The 23,541-nt window shown below is 43.4% G+C and overlaps 1 protein-coding gene across 2 annotated transcripts in view; it reads right to left on the bottom strand.

Annotated features, from left to right (window-relative positions):
* Positions 1-23,541, bottom strand: part of LOC138491622 (claudin-15-like) — a 253,614-nt gene that overhangs the window by 147,435 nt on the left and 82,638 nt on the right. Inside the window, exon 1 of one of the 2 annotated variants that reach the window (XM_069618248.1) lies at positions 12,095-12,311. The exons of the other annotated variant lie outside the window; for it this stretch is intronic. Within the exon in view, the coding sequence (XP_069474349.1) occupies positions 12,095-12,311 (217 nt within the window). Of the gene's footprint in view, positions 1-12,094; positions 12,312-23,541 lie in introns of those variants that run through there. 2 annotated transcript variants of the gene reach the window in all.

The raw sequence follows: 23,541 nt of genomic DNA, 5'->3' as shown, positions 1-23,541 counted from the left end.
ATCCTTCCTCAACAACAGGTCTATGCGTGTCTTCTCCACTTCAGCCTCCGCTGACCCTATCCCCATCACCTGCGGGGTTTCCCAGGGGCCATGTGTATCCCCCACTTTGTATAACGTGTTCAAGAAGCCCTTGTTCGATGATCTTGATAGTATGGTATCACCTACACTAACTATGCTGATGATACCCAGATCCTCATCCCACTGACGGGAGATTACGACAAGGATTTGGCCTTGGTGAACCGGGTGTACCTCATCATCCAGGCATGGATGGCTTCTCATAGTCTATGCCTGAATGATGGCAAGACCAAGCTCATCATCCTTGGTTCCACCCCTAACTTAATTAAACTGAATCACAAATACACTAGCTTTAGTATAGCTGGCAATCCTATTAATGTAGCCAAAGAAGTTAAAATGCGAGGGTTCTATCTAGACGCCACCCTATCCTTCCGCAAACAGGTTAGTTCCATGGCCTCCTCTACAGCCTACACCTGTAAATGAATAAGAGCAGCTAAACCATTCCTTTCAACCCAGAGCTGCACTACCATAGCCAGAGCCTTGATCCTGTCAAAACTGGATTTTTGTAGCACCCTATATGTTTGAGACAATAAATATGTCACAAACAAAATCCAGATTTTGCAAAATAATGCTCTCAGAGCAGCTCTGAGCATCTGCAAAAAAGAACACATCTCCAATATTAGGAGAGCCCACAACTGGCTCACCATAACTGCCAAAATCATGCTCAAGGTAGCTTCTCTGACGCACAAATGCCTCAAAAATGCAGCCCCTCGCTACCTTGTTGACAGATTTAAGAGATACACCCCAACCGATCTACCAGAACTGCAAACTCCAACTTACTCATAGTCCCCAGATTTAAACGAACCAAAACTGGTGGTAATAGCTTCCAGGTGAAAGCAGCCCAACATTGGAACTCCCTGCCACCAACTTTAAGGGCACCTCAAACCTACACCCACTTTAGGCGCAACTACATTCAGTAGATAAAGGAAAATGACCGTTAACCTCACCTATGCTTGCCCTCCTTATGTACATTTTGTAAATTGCATTTTAATGTTTCTGCCTTGTTCTTGTACCTGTACTTACCCATGTTCATGCCTGTAAACTACTATACAGCACTGTAACCAAGCTGAGAATATCCTTGATGCTCCTGCGCCCTGATAGCCTTGGGTCTGGCACGCTTTACAAATGAATAAAACAAACAAACAAACTCCAGCCCACTCCAAAATGGACTCTGGACTTGACAACAAAATCCAGGACACCATCACATCACGTCAACCAGAACATCAAAATGAATCCAACATTTAAGTGCCATCGTATCTCAATGCTCTGCTTTCCACCAGAAGCATGTTTTTTCCACTGAGCACTCATTGCTTTACTTCCTTATTCTCCATGCTCCCAGGCTTGTGTTCTTCTGCTTCCTGCCCCAGTTCTTTTGTTTTTCCCCTTGGATTCCATACAACCTTCCACCTTTCTAACCAGGCTTCAGTGCCTTCCAAACCTAAGCCGTTCTGCTGTTTGAAAGCATCCTCAGCAGTTGGGCCCATCTCCGTCCTGTTTCCAGTCATCCTGGAGGTTTTTTCAGCCTCTCCTTTTTCCTCCAGAGTTACGCTGACTCTATCAACAAGACTCTCTCGATTTGTTAAATGCCCCTGCTTGAAAGGTCATAAAGCCTCAAAAGAAAATCTTCAATTGCATTAAACACAGTCCATTATCCTGTACATGAGATTTCCTTTCTTGAATAGATTGTGTTGGAGTGTCGCGTTTCTCAGGGAACTGGACAACTTTTCAACAGGGTTGTGCCAGGATGCCATTTTATACAGTAAAGCAGTACTGTTGGTGGAGGGAAACATGGATGTTTATACCGGCAGGTATTGTCGAAAGAGCCATGTTAGTATGTTTGCGTAACTGGAGGATGGTAGGGCATTTTGAGGAGTGTCTACAGGGGTTGAGTTCCAGAGGGTTGGGGCGTGGCAAGTGAAGAACCTCTTGCAAGGCTTCTCTTTGCGGGCTAAATTGGAAGTGACCATGCCCACGCTGATCCTTTTTGTGAGAAAACCTCCTCTTGCTCGCAATTGACTGTGAGAGAAGCTGGGTTTCACCCTGGCCATGCTGTAACATTTTTTGCAATCAGCTTGCACAGGCCCTGTCCATGCTGCACATGTGTTTGGTTGTGAGGGAAGCTTGCAGTGACCCGACGAGGCATTACATTACCTGTTTGAGGAAATCTTGCAATGGCCCTGCCTTTGCTGCACCGGTGCCTGTTCTGTTTGTGAAGGACGCCTATGTTGGTGCTGCCCATGTAGTAACTGTATGTGCTGTATTTGCGTGGAAAGAATCATACCTTTGGGAGATTAACAGCACTGCGCCCAATGCAGGGGCTGTTATGAGTGCCGTGAGGGAGGCTGGCACTGCTGCTACCCATGCTGCGGACCATGATGTTGCTGACCACTGTGTTATTGCATATGTTTAATGCTGCTTCCATTGCTGTACCTGTTCTTTCTGCTTCGGTCACTCTGATAATACCCTTATTAAGGTTTTCCTGTGTGCCAGGGAAGTTTGAAATTGTGCTGCATCTGCTGTGTGTTCTGCGGAGGAATAAACTTTGCAATGTTTTTGCCAGTCCTAAAATAAATTATTGTGTTAAGGAAGCGTCGGAATGGCCCTCATTCACTAAACGCAATGCATGATTTACACATCACACTGTGTAGGACTCTGGGGAGATTTTTGGGCACATTCTGTAGGAAATGGTACATTTAAAAAAAACAATGGGCCAGTAAAATTGCTTAAAACTCCTGCCTGCACATTACATTAAGGCCCATATTTGGAAAATCTAGTCGAAGCAGAGCTTCTGCCCCATCTCCGCTCAACATCCTGACGGCCTGGTTGCGAGGCAGAGTCATCATCCAATTTTTATATACGGCGCTAATGGCAGCCCATTAGGGGTAATCAGCCCGGCAGGGGAATGTACCTGCTTTGCCAGATGGTGCTTTGGGTAGCATACCAGGTACTCAGTTCTAGAGGGGGCAGCCCCACTCCTATCCTTCTATGATGGAGTCTAGATGCCAAAGGGATTCCCCCCAATGCGGCCAAGCAAAGGGTAATTCTTTTCCACCTTTGATGCCTGCATAGATGATGTAAAGGGGGAAACCACCATCCCCAAGCTGGCAGTGGTAGTGGCAGTAAAGCTACCGCCAGCCACAAGCGCTGTGCCTTTCACTGGCTTACTGCTCGGTTCTGTGAAGGTGGAGTGGATGTGGATGGAGGCAGGGTGGAGATAGTATAAGCAAAGCCAGAGCTACCTCCACATCCAAATGAGTGATGCAGGCAGACATCCGCGGGGAGGTCGATGAAAGGAAGCAGAACCTTCCTTCCAACAACCCTTAAATATGCTTACTATATGCCATTAAAGTGTCCCAGAACTGGCCCAGTTGTAAGGGGGGAAAGTGGTGTGTGTGTGTGCGCGTGTGTGTATGTGTGTGTGCGTTCATGCACGAACACACTGTGGGCGGAGTTGCTTGTTTGGGTGCTTTATGGTCGTTATTTCTACTTATCCCTCCCCTAATATCATCGATTTTTCCTAATCCTGCCTGGTATTTTGTTTCTAATCTTCTCTGTTCTAGTCACTGGTTCCAATCCTGTCTGACTGTTATGGCTGGCATGTGTACGACAGTGATTTGATTTGACTTTGTTCTAAAAAAGAAGGTTTTAAGCACGATTGCAAAACAACAGGTTCTGGTGATGGTGGGCAGGACATTCATGTAAAGAGGCGAAGAAACGTTTGGGGGAGTGGATTTCATAATTAAGACACATGGGGTAAGTGGTAGGGGCGTTGTAAAATGACCTTTCACCTAGGGAAGTAAACCTCCTTGCACCAGCCCTGCTCTGATTTCTACCTGTTTCGTAAAGCCTACAAATGGAGACGAGATGCCTGGAACATCTGTTAGATCACATGAAAAAGTGATTCACAAAGATTTGATCAGTCACTTCTCAGACATGCTCCTTGTAACCCCTAGTGTACTTTAGTGCCTGGTATGTCCTTTTTACAATATTCCAGGCAACACAGAGGGTACACCTCTGCATTGCATAGCCCAAAACTAGGCACATCTGAGATAACCTGTTAAACTGGTCACTGTGTGTGCTGGTTGTATAAAGTAATTGTAGAGTTACAGGGGACATTCAATAAATAAATATACAACAATCAAACACCAGCAAGGTTATGTTGGGTTTAAAAAGGCTTAAAAAAACTTCACCTGAAATGTAAAAGCAGAATAATCCATTCAAGCCAGGTCACACATGCCACAACGCGCCTCGAAACCCTTGTGTATAGGCACGTTATGAATGCCATGTCATGTCATATCACAGTGCCATCTAGTAACCCTTGCTGGAAGTTCACCTCCTGTTCAGGTGGCACTGTGGCATGTGTGATCTGGCTCAAATGGAGTATACTACTTTCTCATTTCAGGTGAAAGAGTTTTTTCAAGCATTGTTAAACCCACCTTAACTTTGCTGGCCTGTGCAGCCTGCCACAAGACTGGCAAGACTATGCTGCCCTGATGATCCCTAATAAGGGTGTACGCAGGTATGCAGCTGTCTGCAGCCTTGAGAAATGCCTGTCTTATGTTGATGAAGCTACATATAAAGTAGCACTGCCCTGTAAAAGAACGTCAAGTTCCTGGATCAAAAGGCTTGCATTTGGGCTAATTTGCATATCCAAAATGATTTGCGGATCAGAATGTGAATTGGAAATCAACTTCCAGCGATGGTTATTAGGTGACGGTGTGGCAGGTGTGATTTGACTCAAGTAGATTTGATATTATAGTGTGGCAGTCATCGCACCTTAGTTGAGTATTGAGTTCCATAGGAAATCAAAACAAGGAATTTCTAATAATGCTATGACTCGTATGGCGGATTTGCCTGAAAGTTTACAAACAAAGAGTCTGTTAAAAAAGAAATAAAGTTATTAGAAACGTTTTTGAAAACACTGCTAAGGCCTAGTCCGCATTCATTTTCTCATAGAGAACATATCAAATGTTTGCTCAAGCGCACAGCCAAAACCACTGGGCAGAATTGGACCAGGTGCGAAACATCTTGGGCACGAAGCCTTGACTTGATTTCTGGAAGCAGTCTGGGGTTATTGCATCCTGTCGTTTTTAATGTATTTAACAGAGAAGGGGGTGCCCCTTCTCCCAAAATTGTAGCTACACTTCCCATGGTGCATTGCAACAGAAAGGGTAGTAATGCACCGGAAGGCCCTCACTGAGTTAAAAACCAAAACAAAAGTGCAAGCTCCAACTGTACCTTATTTACCTTAAGTCAGCAGGACATCACTCGCTTTAGCACTTCGGGTCGCTTTAATGTTGCTTAGGTGTTTTCCAAAGAAACGATAAACGAAAGCTGAGATTGCATAGAAAGTACATGGATTTAGAATGGCCCGCCACAGGCCCAAAACAGCCCGAAAGAGCGGTGCCCACGAGGGTCAACCCATGTGAGTTTTCAGCGTTCACCCTTGGGGGGGAATAACATTCTGTATTACCATTAGGGCAAACTTTGCCCTGGTGCAAAAATGCAGTGAAAATGTATCTTTTTTCCAGTAGAGAAATGTTTGCCCAAGTGCTTATACCATGCCAAACTGCACTTGTCATAGTGCAATGTTTTTCTGATATGCAAAGTGTTTTAGATTAGGGCAAACTTTGCCCTTGTGCTAATCCCATGCAATTTTGCACTTGCTGTCGAAAGACATGAAATATGTAGGCACAGTCCGTCAGACAGAAGCTGACATACCCACGGAAATGGTATCACATTCAAGCAGAGAACCTCTGTCCTATTCACAGGGCTCAAGTCGAGGGTGCAGTCCACCCACTTTTTCCAGAGGGTGGACTCAGTGCCCCCCAGCCAAAACAAGAAACATTGAATGCCGTTTTTGAATTTGATTAAAGTCGACCTAGGGGATTGAACAGCCGTTATCAGATTTGCAGGCCGGACACTTCAACACTGCACTATATAACCTGATGAAAAATAAACAACTAAAGGCGAAATGTCCCATTTCGGTACTGCAAGTTCCTGGTAAAACATTGGTATTGGTTCTTGGAGTTTACAACAGGCACACCTTTTAACATTTTCAAAAACACTGTATGAGGAAAATATCCTCTCTTGGTTTTGTGTGTGTGTTGATTTTATCAAAGGCAAATGCCATTTGTCCTGTGCAATTTGTGTGTCTATGCAAAGCCAATTTAATGAAATGTACATATTTCACCTTGATATGCTAATTTCTGGCGACGTCACATCCCATTGTGTTTGTTGATGAGTCCCCCACTTTTTAGGACTTGAGCCCTGCCTATTTGCTTGTATTTCAGGGACCAAAATGAATTGTCTACTGTGTTCCAAAAAAAAGGAAAGACTGTGGTTCTTCTATCAAGACGCACCATGGCCGAGTCGTAGAAGGACATCAGAAAAAGCAATCGCCATATTGCACTATAATGCACACAGGAGTGGTGTGGACAACATAACTACCTCATGCATTGTATCGATGTAAAAGAAAAAAGCAGCAGGTGTCTGCTGCCCCTTTGTTCATTGTTCAGCACACAGTGGCAAATATCTGGATATCGGGCAATCATCAATGGAAGCCCTGTACTCTGTAATTACGCAGGTGCATGTTTCTCACCAGTCTGGGGGGAGGAACTAATTAATCAGGTGAAAAGGAAAATCAAGAGCAGCGCTAGGCTGCTCTCGACTATTCCCCCGCCTCCTTAGATACTTCAGCAAGTGGCAAAAGAGTGTTCCTAGAGAGATCAGGGTCGTGGACACTCTTTACCAATTTCGTAGGGCACTAAAAAAATTCCTGTTTAAATAGCTGTCTATTTTCATGTTTATAACGCAAACTCTGTTTCAAATCTGCTGGTGGCTATAATCTGTTTGCTCAACTTTATTTTTTATAATTCCAGCTGCGCCACTATACGGTTCGGTCTGTTATGAGCACAATACAAATACTCAAATCAAATCAAATCAAAAGAGTAACAAAGCTGGCATTGCTGCAAATAGCCATGAAAAGAAGACAAGCGAACAACATACACATTTGACTACTGTCAGAGAATAGCATGCAAAATATACCTCGCTTCTCTCAACACCTGTGGAGGCTGCGTGTAAATCTTCAAGTTCACTGCTGCAATCTGACCATTGTGTTAGATTGTATGGTATCTCCTATCCCCACACATCACTGTTCATTTTAATTCTATTGTAAGTGTACTCTTACTTTGATGGCTCACGCCAAAATAAAGTACAAATACCTTCAAAACTTGAGTATGTTCCTATACACCAAGCATAGCATTTTGTATAAAATATATATAGGTTGCTGGCAATTCAGGGTATGTGAAAGATGTATTTTAATTCCAGAAACTGTTGTAACGAATTCCTTTGTGTTCCGGTTTCAGGGCATGGATATTCCAGGATATTAGTAAGCAATCATCCTTTATGTCTCTAGCCAATGGGGCAATTAGAAATGTATGTATGTATGTATGTATGTATGTATGTATGTATTTATTGATGTGGTTAGTTCATTGCGAACTTTACACATATAAAAAATACATAATACATGTTATAGTACTGTAAAATCATCGCAAACTTTACTAATTATTACAGCATTCATATGAAATCATTACACCATTATTACACCTTGTCAAAAAGATCTCTTAAATAGTACTTGATCTGTTAAAAACATAGGCATAAAGGAAACATAGATTTCTTGTAACTACCTAAAGTGCTTAGTGCATTCTCGACGTTAAATTCATATTACATCCTAAAATTAAAGGAACTATGTGTCACCCTTTAGATGTGGTTCAGGTTCAGTAAACAGTATAAGTGCAAGGGACAATGATGTATTTTCAACATTCTAACAATACTGCCAGACAGCACTGTCCTCTGTACTGTCAGAGTGTCTCACACATGTTCCTAAAGTGCTCATGTACAACGTTCACAACTCCCTGCACTCGGTCAGTGCATGGCTGGCATTTTCCATTTTTGGGGACATTTTGCATATGCAACAGCATCAGTTCTGTGTCAGCAGTTGAAGTTCAGGGGGCAATTTGTTGATACGCCACAGCAGTAAACAATCTACACAATAAATGTGAAGGGTAGAATAGCCAATAATACTGGGGAAATTAGAATTTGTATATAACGAACATAGCTTCCCTTTGGCGTTTTCATTTTGCTGAGTGCATATTACGAGTCCAAAAGGCGAAATCATATTCTTTAGGTTAATATCGGTCAGAATGATGTGGCTTTGAAAACAAGGGCATTCTTTTTCTTTTAAAAACGGACTCCCCCCCCCCCTAAAACTCCCTTTGAGTCTCCCTAACTCAGCACATCTAAATACGCCTCATAATGAGTGGAAGCAGGAGAATCTGAAAGAGGCGGCCATGTTGAAACCGATGTCCGTGTTTGTGCGTCACATGAGGTCAAGTTCTAGTGGGACCGTACAAAGGTAAATTATAACTGATATCCTATGCTGGAATGCATGCAAGAACATTTCACAGCTGCGCCATCTCGTTGATTTCCTTTCGAAGGTTTATAGTTAAAAGTATTTTAGGAGCTGAGCTACACTGTAAGAATGGAAGTACTGTATTGGTCAGCAGGTATAATTCGTGATACCAAAGAGGACATCTGAGAGGCGACACCTTCTAATAGATTTCGGGAAAGAGAGCATTACCTCACATGGGTTCCTTACAGGGGTGGACTGGAAACCAAAAGAGATCATGGAAATCATTTTCAAACCGGCCCCATTTTACAAATTCGATCAAGCCCAACCCTTTACCTATAAGAACATTTGAAAATAAAATACAAATAGGCCCAATGTGCCGGGGCCCATCGGGGAATCTCCAGAGTTCCCTGCAGGGCAGTCCAGCCCATGCTTCCGATTGGGACAAAACCTGGTGAAATTGACCTGGCGATATGGACCGCCGAGTTGGAAGCCGCAAGTAAATGCGCTTTTTGCTGTGAAAAAGAAGAGACTATGACCCATTTTCCATTTTCTTTCCTCCAAAGATGTCCCAAATTGGAGAACTATACCAAAGCCCCCCTCCAGTCCCCCCAGACCCCCTCTGAACGCCAGAAGATGTCCAAGATGTTCTCAAGTGCTTTTTTGATACCTGACGTGCCAACTGCTTAGACTTTGGAGAGATATATTAAAGTTGCCTTAGCATTAAGGTCAATACTACTGAAATAAGATCAGTAGCTAATTAACCGGCATAATACAAATTGTATACGTTTCTTCTGGGACATGTTTTTTTTCTTCATAAAAACTGTGTATCAAATTGTATTGTTCCTTTGCTATATACTTGCAATGATTGCTAACTTTGTGTAATGTATTTATGTTCTAATGATATAAATAGTTTGGTTATATTTATAATAATGTTACTTATGTGTGCCTTTACTGTGATGTGTACACTTGTATGGGCTAATGCGAGGATACACGTATTACCACTACTCCAACTACCACTCAGCACATGAGTTGACTGTGGTTTATTCCATTGGCACTTAGGTATGTGGGCATCCATATTGACGTCATATGAAATATGAACTAATACTTCAGAGGAGAGCCTTACTTATACAGCATAATCGTTTTAGGATATAGGATGTCCCATAATGTTAGATTAGTCAAAAGAATGCACAGCTATTTGAGATGGGGATAACAAACAAGCAACCAAGCACAACAGGTGAATTCAAAAATTCAGCGCAGCATTGAGGCCCCGAACCTCAGTGCACTTAGATCAATTATGATGTGCACAGATCAAGAGAAATTGCATGCAGTAAAACAAAATCCAACTGGCTGATATAATCTACCACTTTTAAAACCCCTTTTGGCACTTGAAGGCCCTTCTCAGTGCGATATGATGGGTTATTAATAACACGCTTAATACCCAGAGGTTTCTAAGCGCAGACCTGGGGATCGGCCCTGTGTGCTCCGTGTCGTCTTGCTTCTAAGGCGAGCACGTTGCCGCTGAGCTATCCTCCCGTCATTTAGCATCTGCCTTTATTGTAACCCTGGGACCCACTTGTTTTGATAACTTCCACTCCTTGCTGCCTGCCTGGTTCAAATAGTTGCCTTTTTGCCATTTGTTCCAGCAAACAGTCATTCGGAGCAACATCATTGAAATATAACAAGAACCAGGCAAGAGAATGTGGAATTAAAATAGTTAGATTCTTAAAATGTCTGCCTGAGATGGGTGCGTGGCTCCTCGAGTGGAGTGAAAATGGGATAAGTGCTGGGACCTCTAACACCTCTTTCTGCCTGGGAAATATTTCCGGGTCCCGGGCTCGTTTTCGAAAAGCCACAGAAGTAAAAGTGGGGGAAGGTGGAAAGTCCTGGGGCAGGTGGGAGAGGGATGTCAGATAAGACACTCATTTACCTAAGAAAGCTATATGATTGCCAGGCACTAGCAAGATCCTGGACCGGTAGGTCAGTTAAGGGGATTGAGGGTTAAGAGCGAGGGCTGTCGATCCTTCTCCTCAGAGTAGTGCTCTGGACAGCACCCTCAACACTGCTGCAGTAACTCCTCAGCCAGGATATGCAGCACAGCATGTGAGAAGGTTCACCCGGGAGAAATAGGTCCACATCTGTGACACTTGACGAAAGCCAAAGGCCCAGGCACTTCAAAGAAGCATTTAATATCTCATGCTTTCGATCCCCAGAAAAAAACATTACAAACAGCTGCTTATAAAACTGTACATTGCAGCTTACATGGCCTATGCTATGGGGAACACATTTAAACATGTGTGCTGGGATTTCTAGACCCAATGCTCATTTTCGAAAGACTAAAACTACCAATCACTGGTTGCATGAGATCAGATGACAGTTATGAACGAAACAGATGCAATGAAGTAAATGCATTACATGTTTCCTTAAATGAAAAAAAAAGTTGAGTTCGAAGCCCATAATCTCGATATTTCAGAACATTTCAATTTTATTGATATTCTTAGTCATATACCTATCATATATCTACCATATGCCTATCTTTAGATAACACATTATTAGGGTGACCAAAATTACAGCATTTTGCCTGGACTCTCCTTATCCAGTCCTGAACTTTTAATTGAACAGACTAATTAATTCTGAGAGACACAGTCTTGGTTAACTTCAATTGAACAAAATTGGCTTAAGCACCTGATATCAGTGATTTGCAAATGGATATCCCATGACTTCAAAATGACTTCCCATTTAAATGGAGTCATCTGGCTATTGTTCGCATTGTGCTAACGTGCACAAACCCCAACATCACTATTAAAAAGTTTGTAATTTTGGGATTACTTACTTGTAATCTCCATTACTCCTAGTCTTACTTTCTCATCCAAGTGCTTACCTTCAAGCGGCTCTGCCTCTGTCTGGAACCCTTTCCATACCGTTCTTTTGTTGTCTCCATTCCTCCTGTGGAGGTATAAACTCCTCCTTACCCATGAGGCCTCCGTTTATACCAACCCTTGTCATGGTACCCTTCCCCATCCAGGGATGGAGAGGAGGAACGTCCATACTGGGATGAGGAACAGTAGTACCCCGAGTAATGAAGATTACAGGTAAGTAAACCCAACATTATGTCCACACCCCTCTTCCTCGTCCTACTACTTGCCATTGAGATAAAACAAAGTCTAGGCCATGGGGAATGGGACTAATGACCTCTTCCCCAAGGCTACGCCAATAACCACTCCAGACACAAGTAGCTTGCTTCAGGAAGGAAGAAAAAACGGAGGCCTCATGGGTAAAGGAGGAGGTTGTACCTACAAAGGAGGGGGAGATCCGACAAAAGAAGAGCTTGAAAGGGGTCCTGGAAGGAGGCAGCGCCTCTCAAAGCTAAGTACTGGGCTGAGGAAGATGGACACGGAGGTACTGCTACTGTCTAAATTAGAAAATAAATGAAAAAAGGTGACTAAAGACCAACCAGTCATAGCTAATCTACACATTTCTCCCTCCATCTCGAAAGTATAAATGAATCATAGTTTAACTAAAATTAGAGTAGCTCAATAAACTTAGCAACCTCACTTCTCCTGGGCTAAATAAATAACCATATGCACATCGACAGTTCAAGTGACGTACCAGGAAGTGACAACAAAGAGTCAAACGTCTTGCAGTTGGAGATTCCGGTGCTATCTTCTGCGCAGCTTTTCCACAGGTTTTCGAAGATTCTGGAGGTGGTGATCACATTGCCATGGACTGTGGACACTTTCCAGTAGCTGTTTGGCACGGCCACCCCTGTGAGGAGCCACCCTCCAAGACCCAACAGAAATCCTGTAATTTCCAAGGCGGCGGACATGTCGACGGTAGCGTGGGTTCCAGCAAACAAGGAATTTCTGAAGAGGTGATTTCCAAACGCTTTCCACTAATAAAACGTGATTTTTTTTTATTTCGAACATCAAAGCTGTTATCAATAGCAGGTACCTTTGCTCTTTGCTCAGAGACAATAAAGTGATAAGCTTGCAACTGACTGTCATTGGGTGGGAGCAGTCTTTAACAGGGTTCGGTCTTTACCATGGAAATTAATTGCTGCCATTTAAGACGAATTCTTGTATTTTCCCACAAAAAATGAGGATCCACTCAAAAGGTCAAACAGATGTCTACAAACAAAAAAATCCTAACTCTATCAAAGTCGACACAACAAGAAAGACAAAGGGAGCAAGATAGAGCGTTGGTTGATTTGTTGTTTTGGGCGGCGTCCATGCAGTAGCTGCTAATAACTGCTAATAAAAGTTAATATCTTGCATGTTGCTGGGATGGTCCTGGCAGGGGTTCTCTGATACCAAAAGCTTGCCTTTGCCAGTGATTGATTGCACCAAGCAGAGTACAACGATCCTCACCAGCACAGCAAGCAAGGAAGGTTTTACTCATTAATGGGCAACAGGTTTCAGCAAAATAAATGATATTCTCAAGTCAAAGTGAAACTTCCCTCATGGATTCGTACTCCTTTTAATGGGACGGTGGAATGATGGCATCATTTGGAAAGCCAAGGATTCACTCATACGCTTGACGATAAAGAGTATTCAATGAGTACACCAGGACACATGATGGACAATGCAGTGAGATGATGTTTAATGAGCCACAGCCATGCATGTTGCTCATTTTGAGGTATGGGCATGTGCCACATGGCAGAGGGAACACACAACTACTGATACCGGATTATGCGTAAGGGGTTTTATTAAGCATGAGACTATTGCAATGACATTTGTTCATGACTGCTGTATCATAAAGGTTCTTGGGAAATGTAGTTCCTCATTACATGTTTGGTAGTGATTCGGTGGTAAATCTGCAGAATTGCTGCCAAACTCGAAAACTGTTTCGAGCACTCTGTGGGTTTACCAGGGGATTACAAGTGAAGGTAGGGCGGTGCTAAGCCCCGTTTTCGTAGTACATAGGACTCACAGGGATTTTGGCGGAATAACGGCGAGCAGTAATTCCGCTGTGTTCATTCCACCGATTTTTTTATGAGGAAGCAGCAGATTTACTGTCAGCAAGATGCTGTAGGAAAATCCTCATCTTTAAGTTCAAACATGTATTTCGCCGATGCGGTTAAAACAGTGGTAGTTTGGTCACAGCCCAAACAAAAAGTTCCAGGCAGGAAGGTCTCCCGCTTAGTGATTTCTAGCGCTCAGTTCTTATAATTTTTTCTGGTGCTCACAACGCCTCACCTGCTCCTTTGGGATTTTAAAGACTTCTTCCATTTACCAAGTGTCCCAAAATCCTTCCCCTTATTGGGGCTCTCCTTTCTCTGTTACTTACTCCCTTCTTCCACAGCAAAGATGTAACATGGGTGTGTCGAGCTTGGGTTCAGTTCGCAGTGTTACAGAACCGACTGACACTCCAGGACTTATTTGCATATAATAAAAAGTTTGATCCCCTTGGAGTTTTTTTTTATCGTTCAGATTTTGGGCCTACCTCACCGATGTTACAGGGCCAGTAACCTGACAATGTACAAGAGGGGCCATTGAAGCAGAATGTGTCGCTGGAGGGACTCAACTTCACCCCTTCCACATGGGCCTATATGTTTGAATGCAGACCCTTCACTTCTGATAGGCGTCGAGGTACAGTAACTTGCCAGTCTTTCTTTTATTTTCCAGGGCAAGAGGTCAAAAGCCAAAGCTGCGCCACACTCCAGGCGGCATCAGGATCATTCACTGCAGCCGACCAACACAGCAAAACCCTGATTCTGAAAAAGCCAAACTGTTCGCTAAAAGGGAACATACTTGTATAATAAATGGAGGCCCGATAGTGCCATGCAACCATGCAGAGTGCCGAAACGACACTGCAACCTGCAGAACCAAGCGGTGAGCCCACACAGAGGAAGTGGGTGGGGCCAAAAGCCATGTGAAGACTTTCTCCTGCAGGCACACGCGCAAGTCGGCGTAAGGAGCCAAATAATTGGTTAAGGAACAGTGGTGAATCAACAGCAAGCATGGGGATTTAAACAGGATGGGGAAGTTGTGGGTTGTGAGGGTGAGATCAGAGGAGGATAAGGAGGTAGAACAAGAGACCGGCAGGTGTCAGGTGGAAGCAGCAGAGTGCGGAGGCTATTTGAGAAGGTGAGGCATTGTTTTAGTGAGTGTAAGGGCATTGCAGTGTGAGTGTGCCTGTTTGTGTGGTAAATGCATAGAAAGGCTAGAGCAGAGAGTGTATGTGAAGTCAAAGATAACTGGAGGAAAGAAGGGTATTTGAGTAGGCGTAGAAGAGTGGCAGAGGGAGCAGTACAGTGGAGTAGGGATCAGCAGACTGGTGGAGGGAATAATAGAGACTAGGAGGGGGCAGTAGAATAGAGGAGGGAGCAGTGGAGTGGAGGAGAGACTAGAGGCAACATAAAAGGCTAGAGGTAAAAACTGGGAGGATTGAAATATTGTAGGGACAGAGAATTGTAAGGAGGAGGGGGAAGACAGTCAGAGTGGAAGAGGTAAGGTGAGCATGAGTGAACAAGCCTGAGTCCAACAGAGCAAGTCCAAGGCACTTTCTAATGCCCTAGGAACACTAACTACTGGATAGAGTAGGGACAGGTAGGAAGTCCTGAGGGAGTCTAAAGAGCCAGAGTTTCAGGGAATTATCTTTATTAGGTAGAAGGCAGTGGTAGACAGTAGGGGTTACCTGTCTATAGCCCTAACCGGGGGTACCGATACCTGGGCTCCTTTTGGAATCTCACAGGAGATGAGAGTGAGAGCGGCAGCCCTTGGGTCCACTACATTTTAATAAAATCCCTTGGAACGCACATGAGTCTCAGGAGTGATTTGGCTATGCCATTTGTGACAATGCTTATGGCCAAGCTAGTCCCCATGATCCTGTACTACCCATTGAATGCCACTCCCTGCCCCTTTTCAGTCTAACCAGTGCTTTTACAGGAGTCTTCTCTAATTTAATGGCTTAATTACAGCTATAAACTAGTTAAAACGGCTCCTGAAGTAATAAAACGGCCCTAACCTATGGTGCCTTCGGCCATTTGATTTATAAGCAGAATGTGTGCCTTAGCATGGAATTCCTGTTTTAACACAAGCATTGGTAAAGCCAATAAATGTCATTCTTGTAGAGGCATTAGCTAGGCATTTACTAGGCATTGCCCAAATGTGCCTAGGCATCTGTACAGAAGTTCAACAGAGCAGGGAAGAGAGCAGAGTACCCACTCCTGAGGTCCTCTTGTCCCAACGAGTAGATGCCAGCAAAGAAGCAGAACTGCACAGTTCCACGGCATGCGTACAAGAACAATTCAAGATGGTGCAATCCTTCGAGCCTACTGTTTAAAGTCTTGCCACCACATTATAGAGATAATCAAGGAAATCCCAGAAAGTGGGGACATTTGGAAAAGACACATCCTGTTATGCAAGCGCCCCAGCTACAAAGGAAGACAGCAGAAGGGGGACGTCTGAAGGAGTGATATTCTGGTCTAAGCCTGGCAGCTAATGGAGGAGGTTGCAAATGTTCAGCCTGAGAAATCTCTTCAGCTTGGGGTCTGGTCTGGTAGGAAACAAACACCACGGATAGAACCCGAAGTCTGTCCTAGAGGAAATTGGGGGGTGAGAAGCCATGCCCTCCACCTGGGACCCCTAAAGGATAGGATTGGCCCATGGCAGGAGGACAAAGACAATAGTGTCTGCTTAATGAGGTCCATGAAAAGGGGGGATACATACCTTTCACAACCTGCAGGTAGCATGAAAGGTCCAGTAGGGACTTACCACAATGTAAGAAGAAAAAACCAAGGAAGAATACCGATGAAGCAGAAGGCTCCTTGGAGAGAGCTCCTTTCGTCTTTTACTCAAGACCCTGTAACCTCAGGAACATATGGTGTTGGAATACATCCCTGGCACAAGAGAAGGGACGAGAATCCACTAAACTACTACCTGGTGTGAAGAATCTGACAGCTTTGTCCTTTTTTCCCTGGGGTGAGCCACTACCCTTTGAGGCTAGGGAGGTGCACCAGCTAAGCAGAAATGTTGGACCTCACTGGGACTGACTACCCTCAAGGGGACAAGGAGCCCAGCTTCCAGGGGGAACTCCCTATTACTAAAGCATTATCTGCCTATTAAGGAAACTGATGCTATATTCAGCTGTGGGACTCAAAATAATACTGAAAGTGTCTTTGTATTATTAGCTCAAGACAATGCTGGTCTTTCAGTGGGCTTGTTAGCTGAACCTAAACAATATGCCCCTTTTTGGTCATGGAGCGAGATTAAAGACACAATCATCTTTCAATGGAGGAGAAGAAGCAACACCCAGAGGCGAGTGTCTGACGTGAGCATGTTCCTGCAGCTTGATCCGTGCAGAATCACTTACACAACAGTTCAGCCGGGCTCTGCTTCGGCCTTCTGAGTGTCTGCCCCTCACTCTTGTAGTTTTTCAAGCCTGCTGTGGCTTGCTGCTAGCTGCAAGGGTGGCTTTCTGTACCCTTCTGGTGCAGCGCGGGCGCTGACATATCAGCACTGGCGTTCTTGCTCCTTGGCCAGACACATCTCCTTTGGTCTGTTTGGCATGGTTAAGTTTAAAGTTTTTATCAAGCACGCTTCGGCCATAGGCCTTTGGTGCATCAAAGTTGAAACAAAATACATAGAATCATAAAACAAAACACAACATTAGAACATTAGATCATAAACAAATTCATCACGTGTGTGGGTACAATAGTAATTGTTTCATTTACAGTATTTGCGCTCACTCATAGCTAAAGATCAGTGCTAAGACATTATTTGGAGTAAAGAACACTGGACGAAATAAGCCTACTGGATGGGGAGCACAGACTCTTGATTGAAAATGGAGGTTCAAATAAAACGATTGGGCTTCCAAACTTAGGCATTAGAGAGTGCATTAGTCTAACATGCGATGACTCTGGATGAATGGAACTATCCTAGCCACGGCTTGGCTTGGCCAGCTAAATTTAGTCCAACATGATTTTGAGGTTGGAGTCAGATGACACATTTGTCCAGCTCTCACAGATGCTCATTAACAAAGGAAGATTACTTTTACCACAGCTCACAACTATGCCATCTATGTTGCTAGAGGGACATCATTTGTCAATCTGTACCCTATGAATAACTTTCAGGTCGTACGATCTTATGATCCCATTCCTGAATTTATGATGTAACCAGGTTAAGACTTTGGGCCTCATCACACAGTAGGCGGTAAGGGTTTACCGGTATCGGTATTTTACCGGTACCGGTAAATCCTTACCGCCTTACTACGAGGTCCCTTTGCGGGTTGGGGTATTTAACGCCTGCTTTTTGCAGGCGTTAAAAACCAACCCGCAAAGGGACCCAGGGAGCTAATTACGGTGCCGCAATTTGCGGTGCCGTAATTAGCGCCTTCCCCATTCCCATTATGCGCTATGGGGCAAAAATGGGAATGGGGAAGGGCAATGGTGGAAGGGGGAATTACCGCCCCGCAAACCTTGGAATGGGGTGGTAATTCCCCTTTCCACCAAGGCGGTGCCAGTATTTTACTGGCATGAACCATGGCGCTAATAGCGCCATGGTTCTCTGCCTACCGTGTAATGAGGCCCTTTGTGTCTCAGGGCTTCTCTACGTTAGTGATAATAATGTTCCTCTTGTTCTGAATTAGTTTACTTATTTTGTGGCTTATTATCTATGGCATTTGGTTTTTCTTTAAACGAACATCCCTTGGTGCGTGTTTTGGCATATATGTTCTCTTCTGTGAACTCGCAGTTTTGGCAAGGCCTGGAAAGGGCTGTACATGGTGACATAAATGACGTACCAGAGTTGACTGGGTTGCTAATGGGGTGGCCTGGGTTGGGGAGTACATTTACTTAGCCTGTTGATTTCAGTCTTACCTCCATCCTCGGTTCTACTTCTTGCTGCTGTTAGTGCAGTGTGACAGTGTTTTTCTACTGTCATCAGGGGTGCCTCGCCCCACCCTCCCTGTTTGACAGTTTCAAGCCATTGCTGGAACTCCTTTAGATTGGTCAATTGATTGAGTTTGACTGTAATGCACTCTTTTATAAATTGCCAATCAGAGGAGTCAAAGGAGTTGTTCGGCTCTGGACATGGATTATTCCATCTTGGGCTTCTCGAACTAGCTTGACACGGTGGGACACATTTCGGCTGTGGACATCGAAGACTGTAGCAAGGAGCCATTGATTGGCATTGTGACGTCTGGTAGGGATGTTTCGACCCATGTCATTGTGTGCTGTGGCAAGCTGGACTCTGTTTGAAATATGATGGCTGTTGTGTCTATAGCTCCTTCTAGTAGAGAACTGTTTTGGACTACCGGGTCAACTGGGCTGCTATTAGTTTCATCAAAATTCTCAGGCTTCATATTCGCTTTCCTAGAGAGCTTAATGGCTTCTTTTTCAATCAATGGGCCTCATTCCGAGTACGGCGCTAACCAATGGCGCTATTAACGCCTTGGTTGACGCCGTACCCGGAGCGGCAGCGCCTTGGTGGTTGGCGGAATTACCGCCCCATTCCAAGGTTGGCGGGGCGGTAATTCCCCAATCCCCATTAACCCTTCCCCATTCCCATTCTTGCCCCATAGGGCATAATGGGAGTGGGGAAGGCGTCAATTACGCCACCGTAAATTACGGTGGCGTAATTAACATCAAGGTCCCTTAGCGCCATGGTATTTAACGCCTGCTAAAAGCAGGTGTTAAAAGCACCATGGCGCTAAGGGAACTCGGAGTATGGCGGTAAGGGATTACCGCCACCGCTCTCGTTAGCGGTGGCCGCTATCCCTTACCGCCATACTCGGAATGAGGCCCAATGTATTCTAAGTCAACTGCTGGAGTATTGTTAGACATGACAGTTTTTCTGAGACTCCAGGTGAGTTATGGAATATTCCAACTTCCTGCTCCTCCGTCGTTCCAAATCTTGACTCTCTCAGTCTCTGCCCTCTTCTTGCACTCCTTGCCAGCACCTCCAAGAGCCAACTTTCACTTGGTGGCGATGGAATGAGTGATCATCAGTGTAGTATAGTCCTGATAGCCTTGGGGTTGGTGCATTGAGCCATGTTTTCAAAAACCCAAGAAAGCTATGGTGGGTTTAAAAGGCTTGAAAAAACCCTTTCACCTGAAATGTGAAATTAGAATAGTCCATTTGAGCCAAGTCACAGGACTTTACTACACTGATGATCCCTAATAAGGGTGAAACCAGGTATGTAGTTGTCCTGACTTCCTTGCAAATTGTCTGTCTTGGGTTGATTAAGCTATGTACAAAGTAGCTCTGCTATCCAAGAGAAACAAAAATTAAATGTTATACTTAATGGACCCAAAGGAACCTATTGGTGCAATATGTACAATAGCCATGGCCGTAGGCCATGGCTAGTGGGCCCCAAAGAAACGTATTGGTACAACCTGTAAAGTAGCCGCACCTGAAGGGCATGGTTAGTGGAACACCAAATAAACCTATTGGTGCACTAGGTACAGTGGACATGGCCAAAGGCCATGGGTAGTGGGCCCCAAGGAAACCTATTAGTGGAACATGTACAGCGGCCGCCGCCAAAAGCTGTGACCCATTGGCCATGGCCAAAAGCCATTACTGGAGGGCTTGAAAGGAGCCTACTGTTTTAAAATATACAGTGGGATAGGCAGTGGGCACGACCGAAGGCTGTGCTCACTAGACAGGGCCCAACGCCATGGCTAGTGGGCCGCCAAAGAAACCTATAGGAGGAATATGTACAGTGGCCACAGCCGAAGGCCATGGCTAGTGGGTCCTAAGAGGTGCAACATGTATAGTTGCCACGGCCGAAGGCCATTGCTAGTAGCCCTTGAATAAACTATGGTATAACAAAACCCTTGAAATTCACTGAAAAACTTTAGTTAAAGGACAGTTACGGTAATCAGATTTAACACAAAAAATCCTTGAAATTCAGCAGATTTGGGAAGTGATGAACCTCTTAACATGGTGCCCTCTCTATTGCAAAGCCCATGAGCACATACATAACAGATGGGATTCACAATGACAGACAACATTAGAGGCCGGCGAGATAAATCTGTGGGTTGAGCGCTCGCTGCTGCAATCTGTTTGTGGTTTGCAGGTTCGAATCCCAGCAAGGCAAACGCAGCCTTTTATCCTTCCGAGGGCAATAAATGAGTACCAATTCTGTTTGGGTTATATTGTATGTTTATGAGTTCTTTCTAAAGTGCATAGGCGTAATTGCTATATAAATAACACATCATTAGATTACAGTGGTCAACAACGGGGGCATGCTGTGTCAAGATGATCATCACTTCCCACATCTGCTGAATTTCAAGGGGTGTTGCGTTAAATCTGATCACCTTAATTGTCACTTAACTGATATTTATCAGCTAATATATATATATATATATATATATATATATATATATATATATATATATATATATATATATATAGTATAAGATAATATGCATTCTAATGCACTCCTTATAGGTTTCATATTAGCTAGACAACACAATTTATTTCAACAATAGCATTGCACTTTTCAGCTAGTGTCTGCTTTTGTTAATTAGAACAATTTCCAGGCACTGGCTTTTCTCCAGTATCAATACAAGTATGGTATTGGCCAAAAGTTACTTGACTAAATAATATTTATCAACACATGTACATTAAACTTGGCTCCCCTATACAAGTGTAAGGTAGGGAATGTATAAGCTATCTGCAGGCCATTTAAATGTAGACAATGGCCAGCATACATTTGGCATGTGCAGGGTTGGACTTAAAATCAAAACATTCACAAATTCATGCGCACGCTCTACTCTGAACACATATGTGTGCAGCCTTCTCAGAATAAGTATGTGCAGCTTTCAAAGGACATGTGAGTGCTACTTTCTCTAAACACGATTGTACTTTCAATCTAGATTTGTGTGTGACTTTGAATACAGCTGTGTGAGCAGCTTTAAATATGCATGTGTGTGTGCAGTGCTTTCAATTTATTCCTATTGAGTTTTCCTTCAGCTCAATAAGTTTGTGCTGGAGATAACATCTTCCCCAGTAAAATGTAAAATGTGAAAACATCCTTTCCCTACACATTACGCATTGGTCTGTTTATGCATTCAAAGATAAGGGGCTGCGTGGGTTTAACACTTTGCACAATGCTTAGTGACTAGAACTAATCCCCTGTTCTAATTTATGTTGCACAAACATCTAATTTATGGCTTGGCCTCCTACAGCAGCAATTATGCATGATATTAACTCTGACAGTAATGAGTACACTATAATCCAAATGATTCTACACCGGCTTATGCCATGAATTCTATTTTAAATGGCATTTAAGCTGCACTAAAATTGCACTCAGGTTTCAATCTCGCCTCTCAATACAGAATATATTGGCTTTAAGAAAATGACATGTCACTTTATATTCAATGTAAAAGAAAAAACACAGGGCATCATATGTAACACCAGACGTGTGTGTGTGTTATCTAATTGCATTCCCCTGGACTCCTAGCACTCTATTCCCCCAGAGTTACCGTAGGGACAATTTGGAGTTAGTTACATTGGGTTTTCAATTACTTTTTAAATGTGTCTTCTCATTTATGGAGAATCAGCAGGGAACAGTAAATCTGGAATCACTCCATCAGTAAGCTCTCATTTCAGCTGGCTCTATGGTAATGGCTTCTGACTTCAGTCTGCATAGAGATCAGTCATCCAGATGGGGTTGGATCTCTCTTCGGCCACCTCTCTCCAGTTGTATCCACCCAATGTTCAATGCTCATCTCCCCATATTATTCTTCCGTCTAATCCTTTCTATGTGCCTGCAATTATATCTCTTTAGAATCCTCCCCTGTCTAGCGCCTACTAGGTGTGGTTTAACCAGTCTCATGACACTGAAAGGAGAGGTAAGCTAACTCCCAATGAAAATGGGCAATTAGCTTTAGATGTGAACTTCTGAGATTACTAAAATATTGATCACTGTAATTTAGATATAGGTGCACAAGATTGAAGACACAGAGCATCGCTGTGCATCAAATATTTCAGGAGATACAGACTTTTCCCATTTTGTTGCCTAATCCTTACATGTGAATTTTTAAATGGTTTGGTAGACATCATTTCTAGCTACAAAATGCTATTTGTTTTGTGTTTCTCATCCCTCGCATCCCAGAGATGCACTTTATTTTTTAAATAATTGAAGTTTTGGATTTAAACAGGTATCATTTTTTTTTAACCAATTCGGAAGTGAAGAAATGTTAGCTTCACCTTATAGAGCGCACCATTGATACATCTGCTGCATACTCCTTTTCCATGATATCATCATGTACCCTGGCAGAAATTCTTTGACCTCTCATGAAAATCTGATTAACTATTGAGTGGATTCAATTGGATTTTTTATTAGGCCTATGTTTTGACAACATATGACAGCTCACTTTGAAGCCCAGAGCCCAAACCGAGTAGCTGACATCTGGCAGTGGGTGTTTTGCCCTGTCTCCCTAAAAACCACAATTAGCACAATATTTTAATGGTTCTGTTTGGGCTTATGTTTTGCAAAATTGCATTCCTGAAATGGGACTGGGCCTTAAAAAGGTTAACTTTCTAACAGTTTCAAGTTCCCCTAAGAAACAGAAATATACTCTAGCAAGTCTTTTAACTTCTAGAAATCACAGACTTATTTGAAGGTAAGCACACTTATGGTAAAATACAGGAGTGCTTTACATGAGGCTTCAGTAGGCCTTACATTGTACATCATTGTGTGCTCTAAAATACATAGCAAAACTAGTAATTATATACACATCTGAATATGTATCATAGTTCTTCAAAAAACATTCTGAGCATGCTAAATTCTTTTGGGAGCTTTCTACACTCCAAAGTTCTGGGCCTTGTATTTTACATGGGCCATAGTTCTTGTTTGGATGTCAGCCTTGTACTTCCGAAATATTAAGATGTAGCTGAAAGAAAATATGCCATTGACATTTCTGTCTTTAAAGGTGAAATCAGGCATTTGTGATGTTATATACAGAAAGTTTGTGTTTAAATAATCAGTTTCCGAACTTTTTTTTAACATTTACAATAAACTATATTGAAAAGGGCCTTAGATATGGTTGCAGTCTGTGAGAGTCTCTGTCACTTTGTTGAAACATGTTTTTTAGCCACGCACATTAT

The sequence above is a fragment of the Ambystoma mexicanum genome, chromosome 10, assembly GCF_040938575.1.
Source record: "Ambystoma mexicanum isolate Mex_15411 chromosome 10, UKY_AmexF1_1, whole genome shotgun sequence".
NCBI lineage: Eukaryota > Metazoa > Chordata > Amphibia > Caudata > Ambystomatidae > Ambystoma > Ambystoma mexicanum.
Note: the sequence above shows the minus strand (reverse complement) of the source record. Positions and strands in the feature narration are given on the sequence as shown.